The 21,832-nt window shown below is 33.6% G+C and overlaps 1 protein-coding gene across 3 annotated transcripts in view; it reads left to right on the forward strand.

Moving 5' to 3' along the window:
* The window catches only part of LOC124457735 (apoptosis regulator BAX-like), a 40,032-nt gene extending 18,487 nt beyond the window's left edge, over window positions 1–21,545 (forward strand). The window contains exons 1-4 of one of the 3 annotated variants that reach the window (XM_047007924.1): window positions 8,491–8,638; window positions 12,022–12,228; window positions 17,019–17,297; window positions 21,086–21,545. In XM_047007924.1, coding sequence (XP_046863880.1) covers window positions 12,034–12,228; window positions 17,019–17,297; window positions 21,086–21,205 — 594 coding nt within the window. In that variant the 5' untranslated portion in view covers window positions 8,491–8,638; window positions 12,022–12,033 and the 3' untranslated portion in view covers window positions 21,206–21,545. Of the gene's footprint in view, window positions 1–8,490; window positions 8,639–12,021; window positions 12,229–17,018; window positions 17,298–21,085 lie in introns of those variants that run through there. The other 2 variants (XM_047007923.1, XM_047007925.1) reach the window with 2 other exon arrangements.
* The last annotated feature ends 287 nt before the right edge of the window (window positions 21,546–21,832 follow it).

Raw genomic sequence — 21,832 nt, forward strand, 5'->3', positions numbered from 1 at the left:
AGATAATAAATATAAATCAATAAACAAAGAAAAGAGTCGTTGCAATGCAAACAATAAATGCACAAAAAAGTTTTTCTTTGCCTCAAATAATATTGCAAACTAAGGTGATTACAAAAAGCTAAAATTCTGACTATCCATTCCGTATCTGTATAACATTTTTTTATACTTTACTCGTTAAAATATTTTGAAAAAGTTGCTAAAAGTCGTTATAGATCGTGCTTATTTGTCGTATGAATGATTAAAAAACGACTAATATTGTATCAATGATTACAAATATCACGCGTTTATAAAGGTTAATATAATTCCATTAATGTTATGAGGTTGAGGAAAGGAGGTAATACTTTCAGCAAAAGTAATAACATGTTTCGTAATTAAGATTACTGATGCAATATATAGAGACATAACCCCATTAGCGTCGCTAGGTTGTTGAGAGTCGTAGAGACAATGAAACCGTCTAAGATATGCGACTTAAATAGGCCTTCGAAAGCTTGCACCCATAAAAAATATTTGATTGTATGTTTGATGCTATTTCTTTTGGGTAGGTTTTATGTTGTTATAAAAGCCACACCTTTCAGAGGAGCAATTTTTATTTAGATTTGTCAACACATGTATTCAAAGCAGTATTATAGACAACGATGCTGACTGTATTGACTTTGTTATGTGACCGTTTATAGAAAGCAACTATTTTCGTTTCAAATCAGTTGCAAACTACCACCTAAATCTTTTCATACTTTATGAAACCTTAAATTGGTCTTTGGAACAACTTTGGGGAAACACGTCCAGCATTTTACCCCCAGGGACGCTACGACCTAGCACATATATAACGTAAAAACTGTCGGAAAACCACTAGTCTATAAAAAAAACAGTCAAATGTCAAATAATGTAACAATAAACTATTAGCAATTTTAGCTTCAGCAGAAATGTTTCAACCAATTTAACACAAGGCCAGGTTCGACATAGTAACGCTAAAATCTTTCTTAGTAAATTGTAATCGAAAATTGTTTAATTATGCCAGTTACAATTGACAAAGTTTTCACTGAAAGTTAGCTAACTTTTGACTGAAGTTACAGAAAGTTAAACAGTTTGCTTCGTTTGTAAGTTTTTCAACATCTAAATTTAATGTATATTTGCTAAAATGCATGAGTACTCAAGAACACTGACTTTTTATCTCCTTCACCCGCAGTTAACAGAATCATCCAAACGTAAACTAAAAGATACATGATGTGCTTAATATAGCTATTAGTCATAATTGTAACTCATTTACATTTCATTTAGAAGAACTATAATACCAAGCATCGTTAAGACCATTCTCATATTTGCAAGTGTCCTTCAAGCAAGCATCATCTCAACACTTTGTTAATGTGTTGAGAAGAAGTGAGTTGATAACAGAAGTAAAATACAGAATTGAAACTGTAAGTAAATATAAAACATTGTATTTCTTTTAAAACTACATTATCATCTAAAGATATTTTGAATTTTATTCAATCTACTGCTTTCAACGTTATAAATCCATTTGTGCGTTCGTCGCTTTGTCGGAAAAATATCGTGAGTTGTTTTTCATTCGACATAAAGACTATAACAATGAATCCAAGCGCATATACATAGAGTATGAATGTAATGACACATTTCCTACAAAGATCAAGCAGAAGTTATTTGCAATAAGAAAATATTTGTTGGTGGCATAATCCTAAGAGAATGTTCTTATTTTGAGAAATATTAACTAAAAACATTACTGCCCAAATATTGACTTGTACACACGATATTCCCTGCCATGTGTTCAAGCGGAAGTAAACGTGAGCTCAATTTATGCGAAGTGAAAACGAAAAAAAAAATCTTTACAAAACTTCATAAAAGAATAATAAATAAAAGTCAAGACATAGTTGAAATGCTTGCTCACAAGCGACCTCAAATATCAATTATATCTCGTTCCAGCGACCGGTATTAGCAACTTGTACTTAGTAGAATGTAAAATCTATTTATGTCACTAAAAACTCTCCTATTTTGTCTATAACAAGGACAAACTTTCTTCACTTTGTCGCAGTAATCTTTGTATACAAAATAACTTCCCCTGGCTGTGGTAAAACCTACATCGGCATGACGCAAAGATGGCTGTCTGTACGGCTCAGAGAACATGCAACCAGACTCTCTTCTAGTGCAGTTGGCCAGCATTTCTCTGATTGCGAAAACGCTCAATTCCTGGCTGCTCTACAAAACCAGTTCTCACAACTTAGTTATCTCCTTCCACCTCCCAGAACTCCCTCTCCTATAGAAAACCTTGTAATCAACAACTATAAAATACGTTTATCATTGCAGCAATTTCTTCAAAAATAACTGTCTATTTTATTTTGTAGAAAATTGGACAGTAAATTATTTTAATTTTTTTCTAAATCCAGACATTTGTTGTTCAGTATATTCGGAAAGTTATTTTTCCCCAAATTTACTTCGTATGGGAAATAATATCAGAGATTTATCTGGAAATATCATTGATATTACTAAGTTTGAAAATTTTTACGATGTTTTAAAAAAGACAGAATGTCAAGGTGTGGCCAACCTAAATAATGGTACATGCATCCAGAAAGGGTGTTGTTTTTCAAAAGAAAACCGGTTAAGCTTTTTGTAGTAGTACAACAGGCTCTCGATAGGTTTTTTAACACAACTTTCAACTTTTTCAAGTTACCAAATAAACACATTGTCAAATTATATTCATTTACACTTTCAACCACTTTTCGATCGACATGCGTAGTTTTTTGATGCATTGATAATGACCAGTTTAATAAAAGCTTTTGTTATATAGCTGTAGTATCAATATGAATCTTGATAAGTTATTGTAGAACCAAGTTCTAAAACATCAAATTAAAACAGCTTTATTTTAGTCTAGTGTTGTGCATAACTTAAGATGTCTTGCAAATTGAAAATTTGTTTTTTGACTTTATGGGGGAAATAGTGTAGGGGAAAAATCATTGAAGATACTTACTATGCTAACATAGGGGAAATAACATTGAAGATACTTACTATGCTAATATGGGGGAATAACATTGAAGATTCTTACTATGCCATTATGGGGGGATTAACATTGAAGATACTTACTATGCTAACATGGGGGAAATAACATTGAAGATACTTACTATGCTATTATGGGGGGAATAACATTGAAGATACTTACTATGCTAACATGGGGGAAATAACATTGAAGTATGTGGTAAATAGTAAATAGAAAATAACATTCTTGTATGACGGAAATAATATGAGGGGAAATCTCATCAAAGATTCTCAGTATTTTAATTTTGACGCTGTTTTAATAAACATGACCATTAATTGTTATTATAAAATGTGAATACCTTCAGTTGGAAGCCACTCTTAACTCAGACTTTCTCGTTAATAGAGTACACGAAATATTGCTGCATTGAGTCGACATCATGAAATTACACATATTTGTTGCGCTAGTAGCTATCGTCGTCATGGTAAGAAGATTAAGTAAAAATTTTAAGTAAAATTTTTCAATGTAATAGCATGCACCATTAGGTTTAAGTCCACATGTTTTTTACAATTGTTTTTTAACTATAAAAGTAAATTCTCATGTTATAATTAAGATATTTATCATTCAGTTTTTATTTGTTCGTCTAATATCATTTAATAATTTCTTTGAATGTATTCGACTTATAGACACTTTCTGCTGATGCATTTTGCAACAGTAAGTATATAATTTTATTTTCTAACATTGACATGTGGGAGTTTTTGATCATTTCAAAAAGGGTTGTTGTTTCTTATTGTGTGATTGCACTTCCGTAGGACTTATTGATAGCGTTATAATAATTTTAGCTTTTGTCAAAAGTTGCTTTCATTGTGATCTACACAGATTTAATTATTAGGAAAAATTTCTCGGCTTTTATTTATTCAGTATTAAAACTTATATTTGTCAAATAACAAGAGCTCGTAGTGAGAGAGACAATTAAAAAATTCTTTTAAGAATAAACAGTGCTGTTTCATGATGGGTAAGAGTAAAACGCGGAAATGGAATGGCGGATTGACGGAAGCGGAATGATGGAAGCAGTGAAACTTTAGACAATGAGCGCATGTGAAAGTTAACAAAAATGAAAATTAAGTACTTATACTAATTCAGTCCGTGCGTATTTGCAAATTGCAATTGACTCGCGAATCGTTGGAGTCATAGTCTTCACAATACTCTGCAAATATATCATGAAAATAGTCATAACCAAAAAGCTCAGGATAGTAGACAAACGCAAGCTTTGCAGACAATCACCAATATCGATAATTTCTCGTTCGTGCGTATGGTAGAAAAATTTTAATTTAGTAGGAGCAGTATACTTATATTTAACCAGTTTAGTGCACCTACCGTAGTTTATTTATTGCTTGGTTTATTTTGCTCACAGTACGTTTTGGAGAGTTTAATGAAAGGCATAAATCAAATGAACATATTTCACTCTCCAGTCCTTTACAATTTACAAATATTTTTTGTGCAAATTTACATAATCTCAAATGACTACAGTATTTTTGCAAGGTTTATTTCAATAAAGTATTTTCAATGTTAGAATCGCCACCTTGAAAGTCTTCTTTCTAGCCAATCCATACAACTCAGTTATGTACAAATTACATTACATTCAGTTCAAATTCTCTTGTGATTTTACTTTAAACTAAGCTGTTCGATTCTTTCATGTTTAATTCAGTTATTTTGTTGGAATTCACAATTCTTGTGCATTAGTATTAGAATGTGCTAAGTTTTGCCCCCTGATTTTTGCTCCGGTATGTGGCAGTAATTTGGTAACTTATCCCAATCTTCGTTACCTGAGAAGCTCGGCTTGCAAAAAAAAGATACGAATTACTGTAAAATTCAGAGGACCTTGCAGTGAGTGTTGCTTGATTTTTAGTGTTTTATTAAATTTTGATTTAATTGAAGTATTAGTAATTTTAAATTGGGAGTATGGCAGGGAAGGTTTTGGGTGTACGTACTTTCATTTAGAAAATAAAACTCATATGACTTAAAACTTAACTCATATAATGAATTTATGGAATTTTAGGTTGCGTTTACCTCGATTTATAGTATTTTCTTACGTCCATGATGTTTATATGCATAGGTATAAGAACAACCCCGTTATACATGTCTCAGAACACATAGAAATTTTCTGACATTTGTTATGTCAATAGCACCTTTTTTCGCTGTGTAAGAGAAAGGAGGATTTAGTTGTGCACTAAATTTCATGACTCTTAACTTTAGTTTAACGGATAGAAATTGAACTCAATTGTTTTATAAAACTATATGAAATCTTTTCAAATATCTAATTTTCATGTTCTATTTACAGAGTGTTTGCTGCAGCCAGTGACCGGACGATGCAGAGCATACATCAAGCGATTCTACTATGACGTCAACCAAGGAAAATGTTTGCCATTTATATATGGTGGTTGTGGTGGAAACAGAAACAACTTTAAAAGTGAAATTTCTTGTGCAAGAAGCTGTAAACGTAAGTAACGATGTAATTTATGGAAAAATTAGCAATATATATCGCAAACAAAATGCATGGATACTGTAAAGCACTAAATAAAATAGTTCGATTATTAAATTAGTCTTATGAAAAATATCGATTTAACACAACTGCTGAAAATAGATTGCCAAAGAATTTTGAATCTGGCATGTAAAAACAAATTTGGCAATTTTTGCTTGGATTTTAATAAGCTCAGAATTTATTTAATATTCATTTGTGCAAGTTTAAGATGACAATTGTCCTCTTTGACAACTTTCGACATAAAAAAATTTCAAGTAACCTTTATTAACAAAAATTTTTAATGCACAAAAACATCTCAATGATGTATGAATTGAATAAATGGTAAAAGAATTTAAATGGGTTGAAGTAAGGTTGAAATAAAATAAAATTTATTTTTAAAAAGGGGTTGATTTTTGGCTAATGTTGCTCAAAAGAGTCACAAACATGGGCGCAAGTCAAAGCATATAAAACCTTAAAAATCATGCAATACTATACAATAATGAGCATTTAAATGATTCGTTTGACTTCTCCACCCCATCGCGAGAAAATTAAAAATAGAGCTACTATTCATCTTCGTATATTAAGATGTCAATGGAGCACTGTTAAGTTCTATTTTACGGGACACACCAGTAAATGTAAGCTGACGCCATAAAAATGTCGGAATCGGTCAACTACAGCCGAGATTTACTATAAGTTTGACCTAAGTGAAAAGTAAATAAGAGTGTAGGAGGGCATTACGACTAATAGGTCTTGGTTCATGACATTGCTGTGTTTTTGCGTTTTGTTCATTGATGTCTGTATATGAAATATAATATAAGATAAAATTATTATACGTAAATGCGACATTTTTTTACTTTCAATGGATATTGTTGCACTATACAAAAATGCACGAAATACCTCTGTATACATAGATCTTAATGATAAGAATTACATTGTTTTTTCTCGAAAGTAAACTCTGCAAATGTGCTCTTTTTAAAAAATGAAACTTCCCACAAAAGCTTAACTTGGTGCCTACGCCCCTGGCTATCTATCACTATATAGCAAGCAAAAAGGATTTTCGGTGCAAATCTCCTCTTACACAGTAACATTTTCCTTCTGTGCTAAAAGGGGAATGGAATTTGCTTTGTTTCAACATGCGTTTAAAAGTGTACCCAATATTTGTTTGTCTAGGCACTTACGTGAAGCCACCAAAAAAAGGGTGAAATGAAACAGGTAATAATACATTTCAATATTAAACTTTTATATGACAATAGTTTCGATTGTTGAATTTAATACTTAATTTTTTAAGAAGCCAATAACATATTGCTATTTCTTTCTTTTGTTTGTATTGCACATTATATATTTTAGCATGAGTCGCGAAACATCCACAAAATTAATAAACATAAGTTAATGCTTAAGGTGTAAATACAATACATTTTACATTTAAAAAAAAGCTGTGAAGTTAAGATATCTTTGAGACTTTTTCCACAAATTTTTGTAAAATATTATTGAGGTTTTGGTTAAACTGTGTTTTCCATCATTGCTTCTAATTTAAAATTGAATAAAAAAAACTTGATCATAATTATTAGCGCGCCTAGCAAGAATTCAGTTTAGTAAAAAAGTTGTAATTGAATAAAAATAACTTTAAGGGAATTGATGTTTTAATGCAATCTCCACAAAAATCCATTAAAAACATAAGTTGTTACAGATACTGTGATTTCTCATTCCGAATAATGGAAATTTTTGAAGAAAACGTCATTTGTTTATTTTTTGTTATTACTGTTTAGGTGGTGCGTAAATGTGTGTTTGGTGTTCCCATTGGCTTTGTCAAACAGATATCTTGTAGTGTTTACAGTATTCTTTCATTAATAGTACAATATGTTAGTCTTTTCTTTTACTAATAAACACCATTTCTCCAAAAAATTTTTTTGTTTTATTGTTTTATAAAAGACATCAAAGATATTTGGATCTGGCTCGGTCTGGGAGCCAAGTTATCGGGGGGGTCGTAGCTGGGGAGTGTTTTTTCAGTAATTAGCAGATATTGCATCTAATATTTTAGTCATGAAGTCCTTGACCTCAGATTGAATTGGTTAATATTTATACTCCTCAGAAACTGCTAAAGCAATAGGCTTGCACAACCATGTTGCACTCACTCAACAATCATTTAAAACGGCTAATTTTTTTTTATCTGTTAGCTACAAAAATTTCTTGTTTGTGCAGTGATGAAATACGACCAAAGCACTTAGAAGTTTGGTTTTTCTAAACACGACATCCACGAGCTTAAGTTACGCCATTTTAAAAATTGTTTATTTTCTTAGATCATGGAAAATGCAATTTATGGTAGTCATGGGACATATCTAGGGTGAAGCAGCCCCCTCCCTGTTCATGTTTATCATAAAATAATTTCAAATTGACAGATATAAATAATTTTCTTTGCCGTGCCTTAATTAACATCCTCCCCCTATCCTGCCTACTCCCATATTTTATGGATAAGATTGCCCCCCTTATTTGGCTCACACCCCCTATTTTGCTTCCAAGTAAAAGTTTGTTGCTGTCTTAAAAATACTTTCAACCTGAAACTGCCATTTTTATTTTTGGAAAATCTTGGTCAATCACGATTGGTTATATTAGATGTACTGTAAATGGGCCAATGAACAACTTTAATCCATTTGATGCCGCCACATTGGAATGTGAGGTCGTATTAGACCCCTTTAATAAATGCCCTTCCATAATTGATTTTTAATACATTGACTTTTAATACATTGTGTTATCAATTGTGCTGAGAAATTGAATAGTTCATCTTAGTTTTGCGTTTGTATGTTCTTAACAAGGTAAAAAGTTGAAATAATGCAAATAATTCTGTCTATTATATGATTCGTATCTTTTCAACCTTCCCATTTAGAAATTGAGGCTGTTAGAAATTATCATACAGCCCGCGTTTTTGCTATTTTTTGATTCGCTCCTCCATTGAAATTTGCGGCTAATGTGCACGGAGAAAAGCATTTCTGAAAAAGGAAACACTGCTGGTTATGCTAATGAGAGTCAACAACAAGTATTTCGGACAGGCAGAAGTTGAATTCGAACGTTATCTTTTCCATTTTCGATTATTTCTGATGTGTGATTTATTTTGAAGTGCTGGTAGCGTGTTTTGATTATTTTCTGTAAGTAAAATTCACTTTTGTATTAACTTTTGATCAATTGCTTTTGAACACCACATTATTGAAGACGGTCAAATGTATGTTTCAAGCACAACAAAGGACATTAGCCAAACCTATACGTATGGTTCCATTTTCTGTATCATAAGAAACCGTGATAGAACATCGTATTTATTATTATACCTCCTATATGTTTATGACTTATCAACTAAGCTATTTATTGATTATATTTTATAACCACGGTCTTAGTGTGTTTTGTGTCAACTGACAAAAGCTATCGACCAAGATAATAACATGATCTAACCAGGGATGGCATTTATTCTTTAATCATTTTTTCTTTAATCTTCTTTAATGATTAAAGAAGATTTGAATCAAAACTAAAAATTGTCTTTAATGTTCCTTATTTATGCTCTTACGTCTGAAATAGTGTTTATCCAATGTCACATTAAAATATTAAATAATAGCGTATTTTCTCCGTGGTTCACTTGTGCATTTACTAAGTAATATGAGGTTGTCTTGATGAGAATACAGAGCCTAGTGACTCGTTAAAGTCTCAAGATGGTGGCACAACAAAGTAAAAAATTTATATTTCATATTTGCATTTTAGCACTATTGAATCTTTAGCTCAGGAATAAATATTTCCTTTTTGACAATTTGTTTGAAATTTTGTTAAAGTTTTAATGATTTTCTCAAAAAGTTTTCTTTAATTGTCTTTAATTGTCTTTAATTGAATTAAAGAATAAAGAAAAAAAATTTTTCAAAAAAACCTTCTTTGATCCATCCCTGGATCTAACCAAGATTTTGAAAGGCACATCTATTTTTTATTTTGAATCTTTTCCAGAGTTGTAAATTAAAGTTGTAGTTGTAAGTACTGTATTTTTTGTTTGTTTGTATTCGCATATTTTTGTGTTTAATTATTTTCGAAAGTAAGCATTAGTATAAGTCGAGCACGACTTGAATATAAAATAGAATATATTTAATTATCAATAGAGATATATCCAAACCTTGCAACTTTGGTGAACAGACAATTGTCAGCTTAATATGCATACGTAGGTTCATTGTGATAAAATAATTGTGTGAAATGAAAGTTGGGACTCTATACAGGTTCGCTTTATACAAGTTTGACTGTACTTACATACATGGAACTTGTTGAATTTATCTTTAGCTTTATACAAGTTTGACTGTACTTACATATGTGGAACTTGTTGAATTTATCTTTAGCTTTATACAAGTTTGACTGTACTTACATATGTGGAACTTGTTGAATTTATCTTTAGCTTTATAGAAGTTTGACTGTACTTACATACATGGAACTTGTTGAATTTATCTTTAGCTTTATACAAGTTTGACTGTACTTACATACATGGAACTTGTTGAATTTATCTTTAGCTTTATACAAGTTTGACTGTACTTACATACATGGAACTTGTTGAATTTATCTTTAGCTTTATACAAGTTTGACTGTACTTACATTCGTGGAACTTGTTGAATTTATCTTTAGCTTTATACAAGTTTGACTGTACTTACATATGTGGAACTTGTTGAATTTATCTTTAGCTTTATACAAGTTTGACTGTACTTACATACATGGAACTTGTTGAATTTATCTTTAATGTAAAATGTTTTAGCCCAATCTTACATGGTAAACTTTTGCTGGCAAAATTTGGAATGTTCGTAAATGTCATAAAAATTTTGGAAAGATTACATAGATTTTTAATATTAAGGAAAGTTTACATATATTACATAATTTATTATAGTTATATACATTTAAAACTGATATTTGCCGGCTAAATTATTTTTTTAGATTTAGGCTTCATTTCAGATAAGATATACTTTATGCAGTATTTAATAAATTTTAACAATTCAATACATTGACTTGTTTGATCATCAATATTTTTTATTTAGCAATTACAACTATTTATTATTACATATTGTTTATTGAAATATAGTTACAGAATACCAGTCTTAATTGTTAAGAATTGATTTTAGCCCATTGAAGAGGTTTTAATTGTAGTATTTTTGACATGGTTCTTTGTGATATGTGGCTGAGTTGTCTTAATGCATTGCTATGGGCACTTATTTTCTCCTAAGATTTTCAAAAATACTTCACAGTACTTAATTTCGTAGGCACATTGTTATGAATTAGTTATTACTGTTAGGACGTTTCTCTCAACATTTACTGTTAAGAAGTTTCTCTCAACATTTCGAATTTTGTAAGAAGAAAAACTTGTTAAAATTGACAGAATGTCATTTAAATTTTGAGAAAAAATTTTGAAAATACACATGTATGAAAATGAACAAAAATAAGATTCATTGTTATGTCCTTTCAAAATACAGCTTATGTTTTGAATTTAGACCCACTCATAACTGTTGTGGCTATTCTTACAATTTTCGTCTAGATTTGGTGTGACAAGCAGCGAGCTTAAAATAGGGGAGTGTTTTAGGTCATTTGACCAAGTCTTCTATAAAATTGTGTATATTATCCCACTGGTCATACCTTAGAAATTTTGTGAGCTAGAGAGTATTCACCAATAAAGAATTTCTTTGGTAAACAAAATCAGCTGAATGATTTTCATTTATTGCCAATACAATATTTTTGCTTTTGTCTGATTTTTTATCCATGGCAATTTTTATCATAAAACTACTGGGACTATTTTCCCCAGTAAGCTCTGGGCTGGTCCGAATAGTGATAAATTTTTGTGGAATGGGCCTTTCCTCTCATGAAAGGACTGAGATATGGAGCTTCAGTAAATTGTGAGACTGTTTTTGGATTTTGGATTGTGTTACATGGTAGTTTTTATAAACACACGCTGCTGTATGCAAAATGCTCTATGGAGCAATTTGTCAGTCTTGCAGGGGTAGGAACATGTTTGAAGTCAGGTTGGCTAAACAGTGATCGCCAAAGATGCAAGTCTTTGAAGATTTATAATTTTAACTTCTTACATGAATTTTCTCTGTAATTACTACTTAGAGGTTTTATCTTAAGTTTTTGAACAAAATATTAGAATCATGAAATATTAAAATCTTGTTAGTTCTTAATTCATCCTCAGTGAAGAATGCGTTGGAAATGGTTGACAAAAAATGCTATTATAAATCTAATGTGAAGTCCATAAAATTTAATTTGGCTCGTAGTTAACATTTAGAGGGACTCATGTCTCAGCTTCTAATAGTTAGGGGGTATCAAGCCTCCCCCTGCCGCTGTGCTTTCTACGCCCATGCTGTCATTAAATGTCCTGAGTGCTCGCTCTACCCTCGTACGTAGTTATAAAAAACTTCTTATATACTTATATCGTGCAACTGCAGTGATTTTAAGTTTACACATTTCTTTCATCCTGCGTTGTACAATCTAAACTTTAAAGTTTATGTTCTTTATATCATTGTTTTTTTAGTTTCTCTAAAACATGGATGTGCCCGATGGTGGTGTTCAACGTCAGATTTTAAATCGAAGACAAATCAGTACTGACGAAGTAGTGTCAGAAACACCGGACATTGTTACATTTTTTATTGCGAATCATGTTCAAGCTCAAGGACATGTTGTACCGCTAGAAATGAGAAATGCCAAAGTTAATGATGAAGTTGCTTCATGTTTACGACAGGTTTGTAATTTAATCATTGGTTTAAAATACTGGGAAAACTAAAGTTTAGCGAAATAAAAGTTGATGGCCAAAATTACCTAAAATTTTACAAAGAGCTATTTTTTTAACCAAAATACCAACGAAATAGTTTTAAGAACTGTTTTACAACTTGAACACATCATGTAACCATATTTTTATTACTATTGGGTCAACGTTTTGGTTGTAAAACATTTCTTTTTAGGTTTCTTAGGTTATTTTGACCATCCACCATGCATTAGCGTCGCCAGAATGATAAATGTAGTGGGTAGGGCAGTTATTCATAAATGCATGCGATAATGCGCTGTAAACAAGAGATTTTTATTGAACTTGTTACGGCATACCTTGCATATATGAATATCTCCCCTTAATTATCGTTCTGGTGTTGCCACTGACACCATGACAATTGCTATCTTTAAAATTATTTTTAAAGTGTAGTGGTAGTGCTTTCTCACATTTGTGACAATCTTTTAAAATAAGTGAGAATTTTCGGGCATGTAACATTTTACGGCCATGTTATGAAGTGTATTGATAAAACTAATTCAAATACAGTATTATTACATGATTATTTCATAATTTTCAATATGAACATAATAGCCCAACATAAGACTTTTAAAAAAGCCATCACAATAGTAAAATAAAGAAAGATTTATTAATAACGTTTCGTCGTTAACTTAAGACATCTTCAGATTATTTGAGATAAATTATATACATGAGGTTTTAAATACAAGAATATATTTCAGGCTGTCAAATTACATGTGAGGGGAGTAGGAAGCTTAGTTGACGAAATTAAGTGAGAATGGCGGTATATTAAAGAAGGTGAAGGGGGATTGAGTTGCCTTGGGTGTTAAGAGAGGTTTAAGTTTGGATATAAGAAGGCTTTCATGAATCATAAGGTCATAATTGTCGTAGGAGGAAGAGAGAATTGTGAAGTCATTAAAATCGGCAGAGTGAGATGTATTTCTTATATGGGAAAGAATCTCTGGCCACGATTATTTCATGATGTTATATAGCAAGCGTCACTTCCGGCTAAATGGCGCGTTTTGATTGGCTTAGAAACATTTTTGCCGGTCATTTATTTTCCCGTAGTCGATCACGGTCAAAACGCGTAATTTTACAGTAAAATGTAAACAAACTTCGTAATGCACACAGCAAAACGCAAAATAAACGAAACAAAAAACCTTTACGAATGTGAGTCAAAGGAAAAGCACTTGTAAAACAGCTTAACTGTCCAAACGATACAATTTGAAACGGTTTATTCTTTAAAGTAAATGGTTTGAACCTGGGAGTATCGTTATATGTTTGTAAATGATGATCGTCCAGGTTAATAAAGTCCTGAGAAGGACTGTTTTTGTTGTTGTTGACTGACGTTTCGTCAACCTTAGCGGTAGTCATCTTCAGAGTCAAATGAAGTCGACAACCTTAGCGGTCAAAAAAATTACTCTGAAGATGACTACAGCTAAGGTTGTCGAAACGTCAGTCAACAACAACAAAAACAATCCTTCTCAGGGTTTATTCTTTATGGACGAAACCTGAAAAAGTGAGTTATTCGAAAACAGTTTTCATTTGATCTATAAATCAACATACTTATGACTTGTATTAATTACATACCTAAACAAGATTAATTTTACTCTTCAATGATGAACGGTGATCGAATAAAGGCAATTATTCGGCAAAATGTAAACTAATTCCCTTAAAATCCCTTTGTCACGTAATTGTTTATTGTTGTTAGAGATCTCCTAAAATGTAATGAACTTTCTTTTTAATAATAATGTTTGCTTTTTTGGGATACGTCAATTAAAGAGCGTATGTGCAGTCGTTTTTTTTTCTATTTGCAAAACAGTAGAGTGAAGTTAAGCGAGGTGTACAACGTGATCAAAATGTTTAGCCTTGATTTTAGCATGAGATAAAATATCAACTGCCTATGTACACACGTTTAAGTGACCAGCAAAAATTCAACCTCTATTACAGTACCGCTCGCGTATTTGTTAACATAATTTTGCGTATCGTTCTCGTATCATACGCGTATCGTTCTCGTATCATACGCGTATTGTTCTCGTATCATACGCATATTGTTCTCGTATCATACGCGTATCGTTCTTGTATCATACGCGTATCGTTCTCGTATCATACGCGTATCGTTCTCGTATCATACACGTATCGTTCTCGTATCATACGCGTATCGCTCTCGTATCATACGCGTATCGTTCTCGTATCATACGCGTATCGTTCTCGTATCATACGCGTATCGTTCTCGTATCATACGCGTATTGTTCTCGTATCATACGCGTATCGTTCTCGTATCATACGCGTATTGTTCTCGTATCATACGCGTATCGTTCTCGTATCATACGCGTATTGTTCTCGTATCATACGCGTATTGTTCTCGTATCATACGCGTATTGTTCTCGTATCATACGCGTATTGTTCTCGTATCATACGCGTATTGTTCTCGTATCATACGCGTATTGTTCTCGTATCATACGCGTATCGTTCTCGTATCATACGCGTATTGTTCTCGTATCATACGCGTATCGTTCTCGTATCATACGCGTATCGTTCTCGTATCATACGCGTATTGTTCTCGTATCATACGCGTATTGTTCTCGTATCATACGCGTATCGTTCTCGTATCATACGCGTATTGTTCTCGTATCATACGCGTATTGTTCTCGTATCATACGCGTATTGTTCTCGTATCATACGCGTATTGTTCTCGTATCATACGCGTATTGTTCTCGTATCATACGCGTATTGTTCTCGTATCATACGCGTATTGTTCTCGTATCATACGCGTATCGTTCTCGTATCATACGCGTATTGTTCTCGTATCATACGCGTATCATTCTCGTATCATACGCGTATTGTTCTCGTATCATACGCGTATGGTTCTCGTATCATACGCGTATCATTCTCGTATCATACGCGTATCATTCTCGTATCATACGCGTATCATTCTCGTATCATACGCGTATCATTCTCGTATCATACGCGTATGGTTCTCGTATCATACGCGTATCATTCTCGTATCATACGCGTATCATTCTCGTATCATACGCGTATCGTTCTCGTATCATACGCGTATGGTTCTCGTATCATACGCGTATCATTCTCGAATCATACGCGTATCGTTCTCGTATCATACGCGTATTGTTCTCGTATCATACGCGTATTGTTCTCGTATCATACGCGTATTGTTCTCGTATCATACGCGTATTGTTCTCGTATCATACGCGTATTGTTCTCGTATCATACGCGTATCGTTCTCGTATCATACGCGTATCGTTCTCGTATCATACGCGTATTGTTCTCGTATCATACGCGTATCATTCTCGTATCATACGCGTATGGTTCTCGTATCATACGCGTATTGTTCTCGTATCATACGCGTATGGTTCTCGTATCATACGCGTATCATTCTCGTATCATACGCGTATGGTTCTCGTATCATACGCGTATTGTTCTCGTATCATACGCGTATCGTTCTCGTATCATACGCGTATCGTTCTCGTATCATACGCGTATCGTTCTCGTATCATACGCGTATTGTTCTCGTATCATACGCGTATCGTTCATCGCGTATCATCGTTCATCGTATCGTATCATACGCGTATCGTTCTCGTATCATACGCGTATCGCTCTCGTATCATACGCGTATCGTTCTCGTATCATACATGTATCCTTTTCGTATCATACGGGTATTGTTCTCGTATCATACGCGTATCATTCTCGAATCATACGCGTATCGTTCTCGTATCATACGCGTATTGTTCTCGTATCATACGCGTATTGTTCTCGTATCATACGCGTATTGTTCTCGTATCATACGCGTATTGTTCTCGTATCATACGCGTATTGTTCTCGTATCATACGCGTATTGTTCTCGTATCATACGCGTATTGTTCTCGTATCATACGCGTATTGTTCTCGTATCATACGCGTATTGTTCTCGTATCATATGCGTATCATTCTCGTATCATACGCGTATGGTTCTCGTATCATACGCGTATTGTTCTCGTATCATACGCGTATTGTTCTCGTATCATACGCGTATCATTCTCGTATCATACGCGTATGGTTCTCGTATCATACGCGTATTGTTCTCGTATCATACGCGTATCGTTCTCGTATCATACGCGTATTGTTCTCGTATCATACGCGTATCGTTCTCGTATCATACGCGTATCGTTCTCGTATCATACGCTTATCGTTCTCGTATCATACGCGTATCGTTCTCGTATCATACGCGTATTGTTCTCGTATCATACGCGTATCATTCTCGTATCATACGCGTATCGTTCTCGTATCATACATGTATCCTTTTCGTATCATACGGGTATTGTTCTCGTATCATACGCGTATCGTTCTCGTATGATACGCGTATGTTTTTCGTATCACACGCGTTTCATACGCGTACCGTATGTTTACAAATACGCGAGCGGTACTGTACAACTTCCGACTCCACTTTTACAACAATATACACTACATGGTGCGCATGCTTTAAATCCGCATTGTTGAGTGTGCTCTTCAAACGCGCTAAATAATGTTGAGGTACGCTTTGGTGACCATTGGTCAAAGAATAAGTTGAACCCTATTGTGTTGTGCTGTTCAATGGCACCCGACATGCATAAACAGGGTGTGCAAATGTTATACACTATACAAGTAGTTTTGACATGTTGCCCTTTATCATTGAGGATTATGTTGTTTTCTATTTCATCGCATCGCTTTTCATAGTTTTTATTTTCTTCATGATCAAAGGACATTTTATTAAACAGGTTGGAGATGACCTTGAAAGAAATTTTAGCCTTAATGAATTGATTGGTAAAATTAGAGTCACGCCACAAACTGCGTTTGATACGTTTGCGGACGTTGCAAAGCTGATATTTTCCGACGGCGTGTACAACTGGGGACGTGTTGTAACGCTGTTGTACTTTGGATTTAAATTGGCGTCATCTGTTGCCAGCCAGTTACCTTTGCTCAAGTTGGTTGTTGACTGGGTTGTGAGGTTTGTTAAAGAAAAATTGGTTAACTGGATTGCTGAACATGGAGGATGGGTGAGTACAGAATTCAATCTTAAGTTTGCTTCGTTTAGTTTACTATCTGGTCAATTCAAAACTTAGTGTAAAATCCGGCAATAGTAAAATGTTGAATAATTTCTCGTGGTGTGCCATTCTTGGCGATGAGTACGTTGTATTGAAAGTTTAATTAATGTTATTAATTAATTTTATGCTCATAATATTAGTATTATAATTATTATTTAATATAATTTAATATAAATATTAGTGTTTTTAATAGTATAGTTTTGAGTGCAATTACGAATAAACATGCACAACTGAATTTTTTGAAGTCAACAGCGAAATTTTGAAAGCCTTCCGCTTTTTGCAGTGTTTAAAAAGTCACGAGTGCATGTTTAGCCTTAACTGCACAAGTAATTATACCACATCACAACTAAAAACATTTCACTTCACACTAATTCACAATGACAATACACATTTCCTGTACACACAATACAATAACGTAAGAACCAAATAACAAATATGGCTAACCTGACGTTTACTCCTCATTTGACGCTGAAGATGACTACCGCTAAGGTTGTCGAAACGTCAGTCAACAACAACAAAAACAGTCCTTCTCAGGACTATACCAACCTGGACGATCTACATTTACAAACAAGTAATTATACCATTACTTAATGATAATATACTATGAGATATTTCTTTACTGTACCTCTTAATAACTCTGTCTCGTTTCGTAACTCGTCGCTTCAAAAAAGCCTTCATACGCGGTCATTTTTTGCGCGCTTTGATGGCCATTTTAAGGGACCCCGAAAATGGCGGCTATAATATGTTTGATTTGACTACATAAGTACAGCATATAAATACGGCATGAATATCGTAGCAACAGTCAAACTTTCAACCATAAATGCTTCCTATAAATAAATATGATCACAAAAGTCAATAAACGAAACAAAACCTCTACTGAATACGCATCGGATGCTTATACCACGAAAGTGCCCGAAAGCTCCCGTATGAAAACATCAACCTTAAAGCCTAGTTTGCACTATTGGTTTAACGCGACAAACGCGACAGCGATTGACTTTAATCGCAATAATCCCATATGAGAACGTGGTAATAATCGCAATAAACGGCGACTAACAATCGCGATAAAGTATCAACAATTTTTTATCGTGATAAACCAATAGCGGAAACCAGGCTTAAGCGCGCACTAGAACATTAACCCCAAAACAGCATTTGATGTTTTGTTTTTATTCTTTGCATTCTTTTGTAATTCTTGTTTTTGAATTTCAAACGATTTCAATTGTGTTTTCTTGTTGTACTTACATCAGTTGCCATGTTGTTTTTTTTGAATTGAAAAGATGTTTGTTTGGCTTAGTTGGAAGTCATTCGCTTTTTTTATACTACAGAAGGGTGTCCGTCTGGACGAATGATCCGTCTGAGTATAAACAGAAGACGAATTATCTACTTGAACTATATATAAACGAATTTAGCATTTTGGGGATTTAGGAGCGAGTCACGAAGTACAATAGTTCGTCCACATTCCCTATTTATACTCGCAGATGGATGATGCGTGTGTTTGCACACAGACGAACTTGAAGACAAACTATGTTTAGCTTGCTCAAGTTCGTCCAGACGGGTAATCTTTGTCTCTAGTATAAATCGGGCCATTTAAATAATTTATTGTATAGAAACGAAACTTTTTACAATTATTGCTGTACTCTTCTTTTGACAATTGCTAAATCACTTGACATTCATAAAAAGGTTACCATCAAAACCATTCGTTCAGGCATCTGTTAAGATTTTAGGCCGCGTTCCAGAAGGTTAAAATGTGCTTAAAAATCGACTTTCGTTTCACACATCTAGAAACTAATAATTTCTTTCATACGGTCGTATAGAGAATAATGTAAACAAAAGTAGTCAACCTGGCCCCGAGCAATAAGTGTGCACAATAAACAGAAATTTACGTTTTTTGGTCGTGACGTCATCGATAGTTATAGAAAATAAAAATTTGCAAACTCGAAAAATTCTCACTACCACTAGATAGACAGGCATGAAAGTAGTAAAAAAGTGTGTTACATCGTTTACACTTCAATCACTCCTTAACGAAGTAACGACGAATGGGTTTTATAAGGACGCTGACTCAGCATTTTAATGTCTTGTCTTTTACCACAGGCAGACCTGCCAATCCCATCGGTTTTATCAGATTTCATCTTAATTTTAGACAAAATCTTCCGATGACCAGATTTGCAATCATTTTCGTCCGATTTTACTACAAATTATAAAATAAACACAATGAAACGTGTGCGCTGATTGGTCTAGAGCTGTGTTTGCATTAGCCTGTGCAAAAAACATCTGAGCTCAACCAATCAAATCAATCAAAACAATCAATCAGTCAAAGCGAATTTGCAAATCGATCATGAATACATTTTGAGCTTATACAAACCTCGGAGACGTTTGTGATAACTCTCGAGCATGTGCAACGCTCGACCTTCAGTCTTGGGCTTGCACTGAGCTGCTCTCGAGTTTTCCCAAAGGTCTCCTCGGTTTGCATAAGCCCGTGCAAACACAGTAAACATCTTTTATTTCTTAAGTAAAATAACTTCTGTTCTGTAAGATTATCTTAACTATTATGCTATAAAATCGGTTAAAAATGGTTTCAAATCTGGTTATCGGGAGATTTTTTAAAATTAAGATGATGTATGATAAAACCAGAGGATTGGTAGGTCTGCCTGTGGTAAAAGACAAGACCTTGAAATGCTGAGTCAGCATCCTTGTAAAAAGCATTCGTCGTTATTTCGTTAACGAGTTATTAAAAGTAAACGATGTAATACACTCTTTACATCTCTCATGCTTGTCTATTTAGTGGTAGTGATAATTTTTCGAGTTTGTAAATTTTATTATCGGAATTTATAACTATCGATGAAGTCATTGCAATAAAATGTAAATATCGGCTTATTGTGCACACTTGTCACACTTTTTAACGATAATTCCGTTGTAATTTGTACAAATCAATGTTTTTTATGATCTTTGGCTAGAGATATAAACATGTAGAGATGTGTAAACGAGAAATGGCGTCATTCTTTCACAAACAACTAACGAATTTTGACAGCAAGAGATATGTGTAAACACCCGCAAAACTGCAATGGAATTTAAAACGGATCAGTGTGATCGCAGTCAAATTCTGCAGTCTTACGTACGAGTTGGGACACCGGAAGTAAAATTGCCTAGAGTCCTCCATTTTTGTTCCAAAAGCCAACAAATATAAAGCATTACTTGGTGGAAATAAAAAATTTTATTGTTGTGTTTTCTTATTCATGAATAGACAACGATCTCTGCTTTCAGTAGTTTATTGATGTCTTAATAATAGAAAAGCATTTATTTAATGCAGTGGATGTAATTTATACGCCTTTAATATCGTTTTTGCGAGTATGTTCCTATTCTTCGTCGCTTTGATCGGCACTATTATAACGCAACATAAAATCATTGAAATCATTTTTTATATAATTTGTCTCTAAGTAAAAAATGGTTATAATTTGCGCTTTTGGAACAAAAATGGCGGCTAGATGTCCATGTGACCATATCTACCGAATCAACTTAATCATAATGCCAAATTCGAAGAACAATACGTGTCACAACTCTTATGAACACAGGGCTCTGTCTGTAACTTATACGAAAACGGAAAAAGTTAAGATCAATGTAGGTATGCATGGCGTTGACAAATGGAACAATTTACAATGTATTTATGACATGCATTCAGGAACGATCTTTTGCTAAATATCTTCCTCTAGTGTGTTATTATATTAATGACTTTCATTTATATTTAGACGGCAATCAAAGAGTATGCAATGGCGACTGTCCGCGGTGCATCGAATATTCAGGTCGCTGGTGTATTGTGTCTCGGTGTTTCTGTGATCTTAATCGCTATTGGTCGGAGCTCATCGTAACAATGTGTTCGTTCGACTTTAAGCCTCCAGCTACCGTAAAGGCATAAGTTGGTATTAAATTTCACTAAATTTTTAAAATCAAAGACTATTTAACTCTGTGTAGCGTTTACAGTGATTGTTTGTCGTATATCTTGCCAAGTGTTTAGCTGTTAATTGCTTTTTCTCGAAAAGCTTGACTCTGGATGATTTATTTTTAGTTGAAGATTGTATGTGTCAAAGTTTTATGGTAAATGGCGTTTTAAAATATCTATCAAAGGATTTGCAAAATCATACATTAAGCAACGTTGTATTTATTTCATTGAAATTTGTTCACCATTAAAAGCAGTCTTTGCGTGTCAAATTTTTTTCCAATGAATAAACACACGAAATGAGGCCGCGATGACTTTAATGGACTTGACCAGATTTTGTAGCTCTAGCAAAACTGACAATAAAAACACGATTCCATGTTGTATCATACCTCACAAACTTGAACACTTTGAAAATGAGAGAGTATTTTCAAAAACAATTTATTCTTATCACTTTTCATTCTCAAAATATTGTAGTTCATGTAATGTCTCCTTGACACAACTTGTGACGTCACGTTGCATAATGAAATTTAAAAGAGCAGGTATATTTGCTGAGATGTTA

This window comes from Xenia sp. Carnegie-2017, unplaced genomic scaffold (assembly GCF_021976095.1).
Source record: "Xenia sp. Carnegie-2017 unplaced genomic scaffold, XeniaSp_v1 HiC_scaffold_6, whole genome shotgun sequence".
Classification (NCBI taxonomy): Eukaryota; Metazoa; Cnidaria; class Anthozoa; order Malacalcyonacea; family Xeniidae; genus Xenia; species Xenia sp. Carnegie-2017.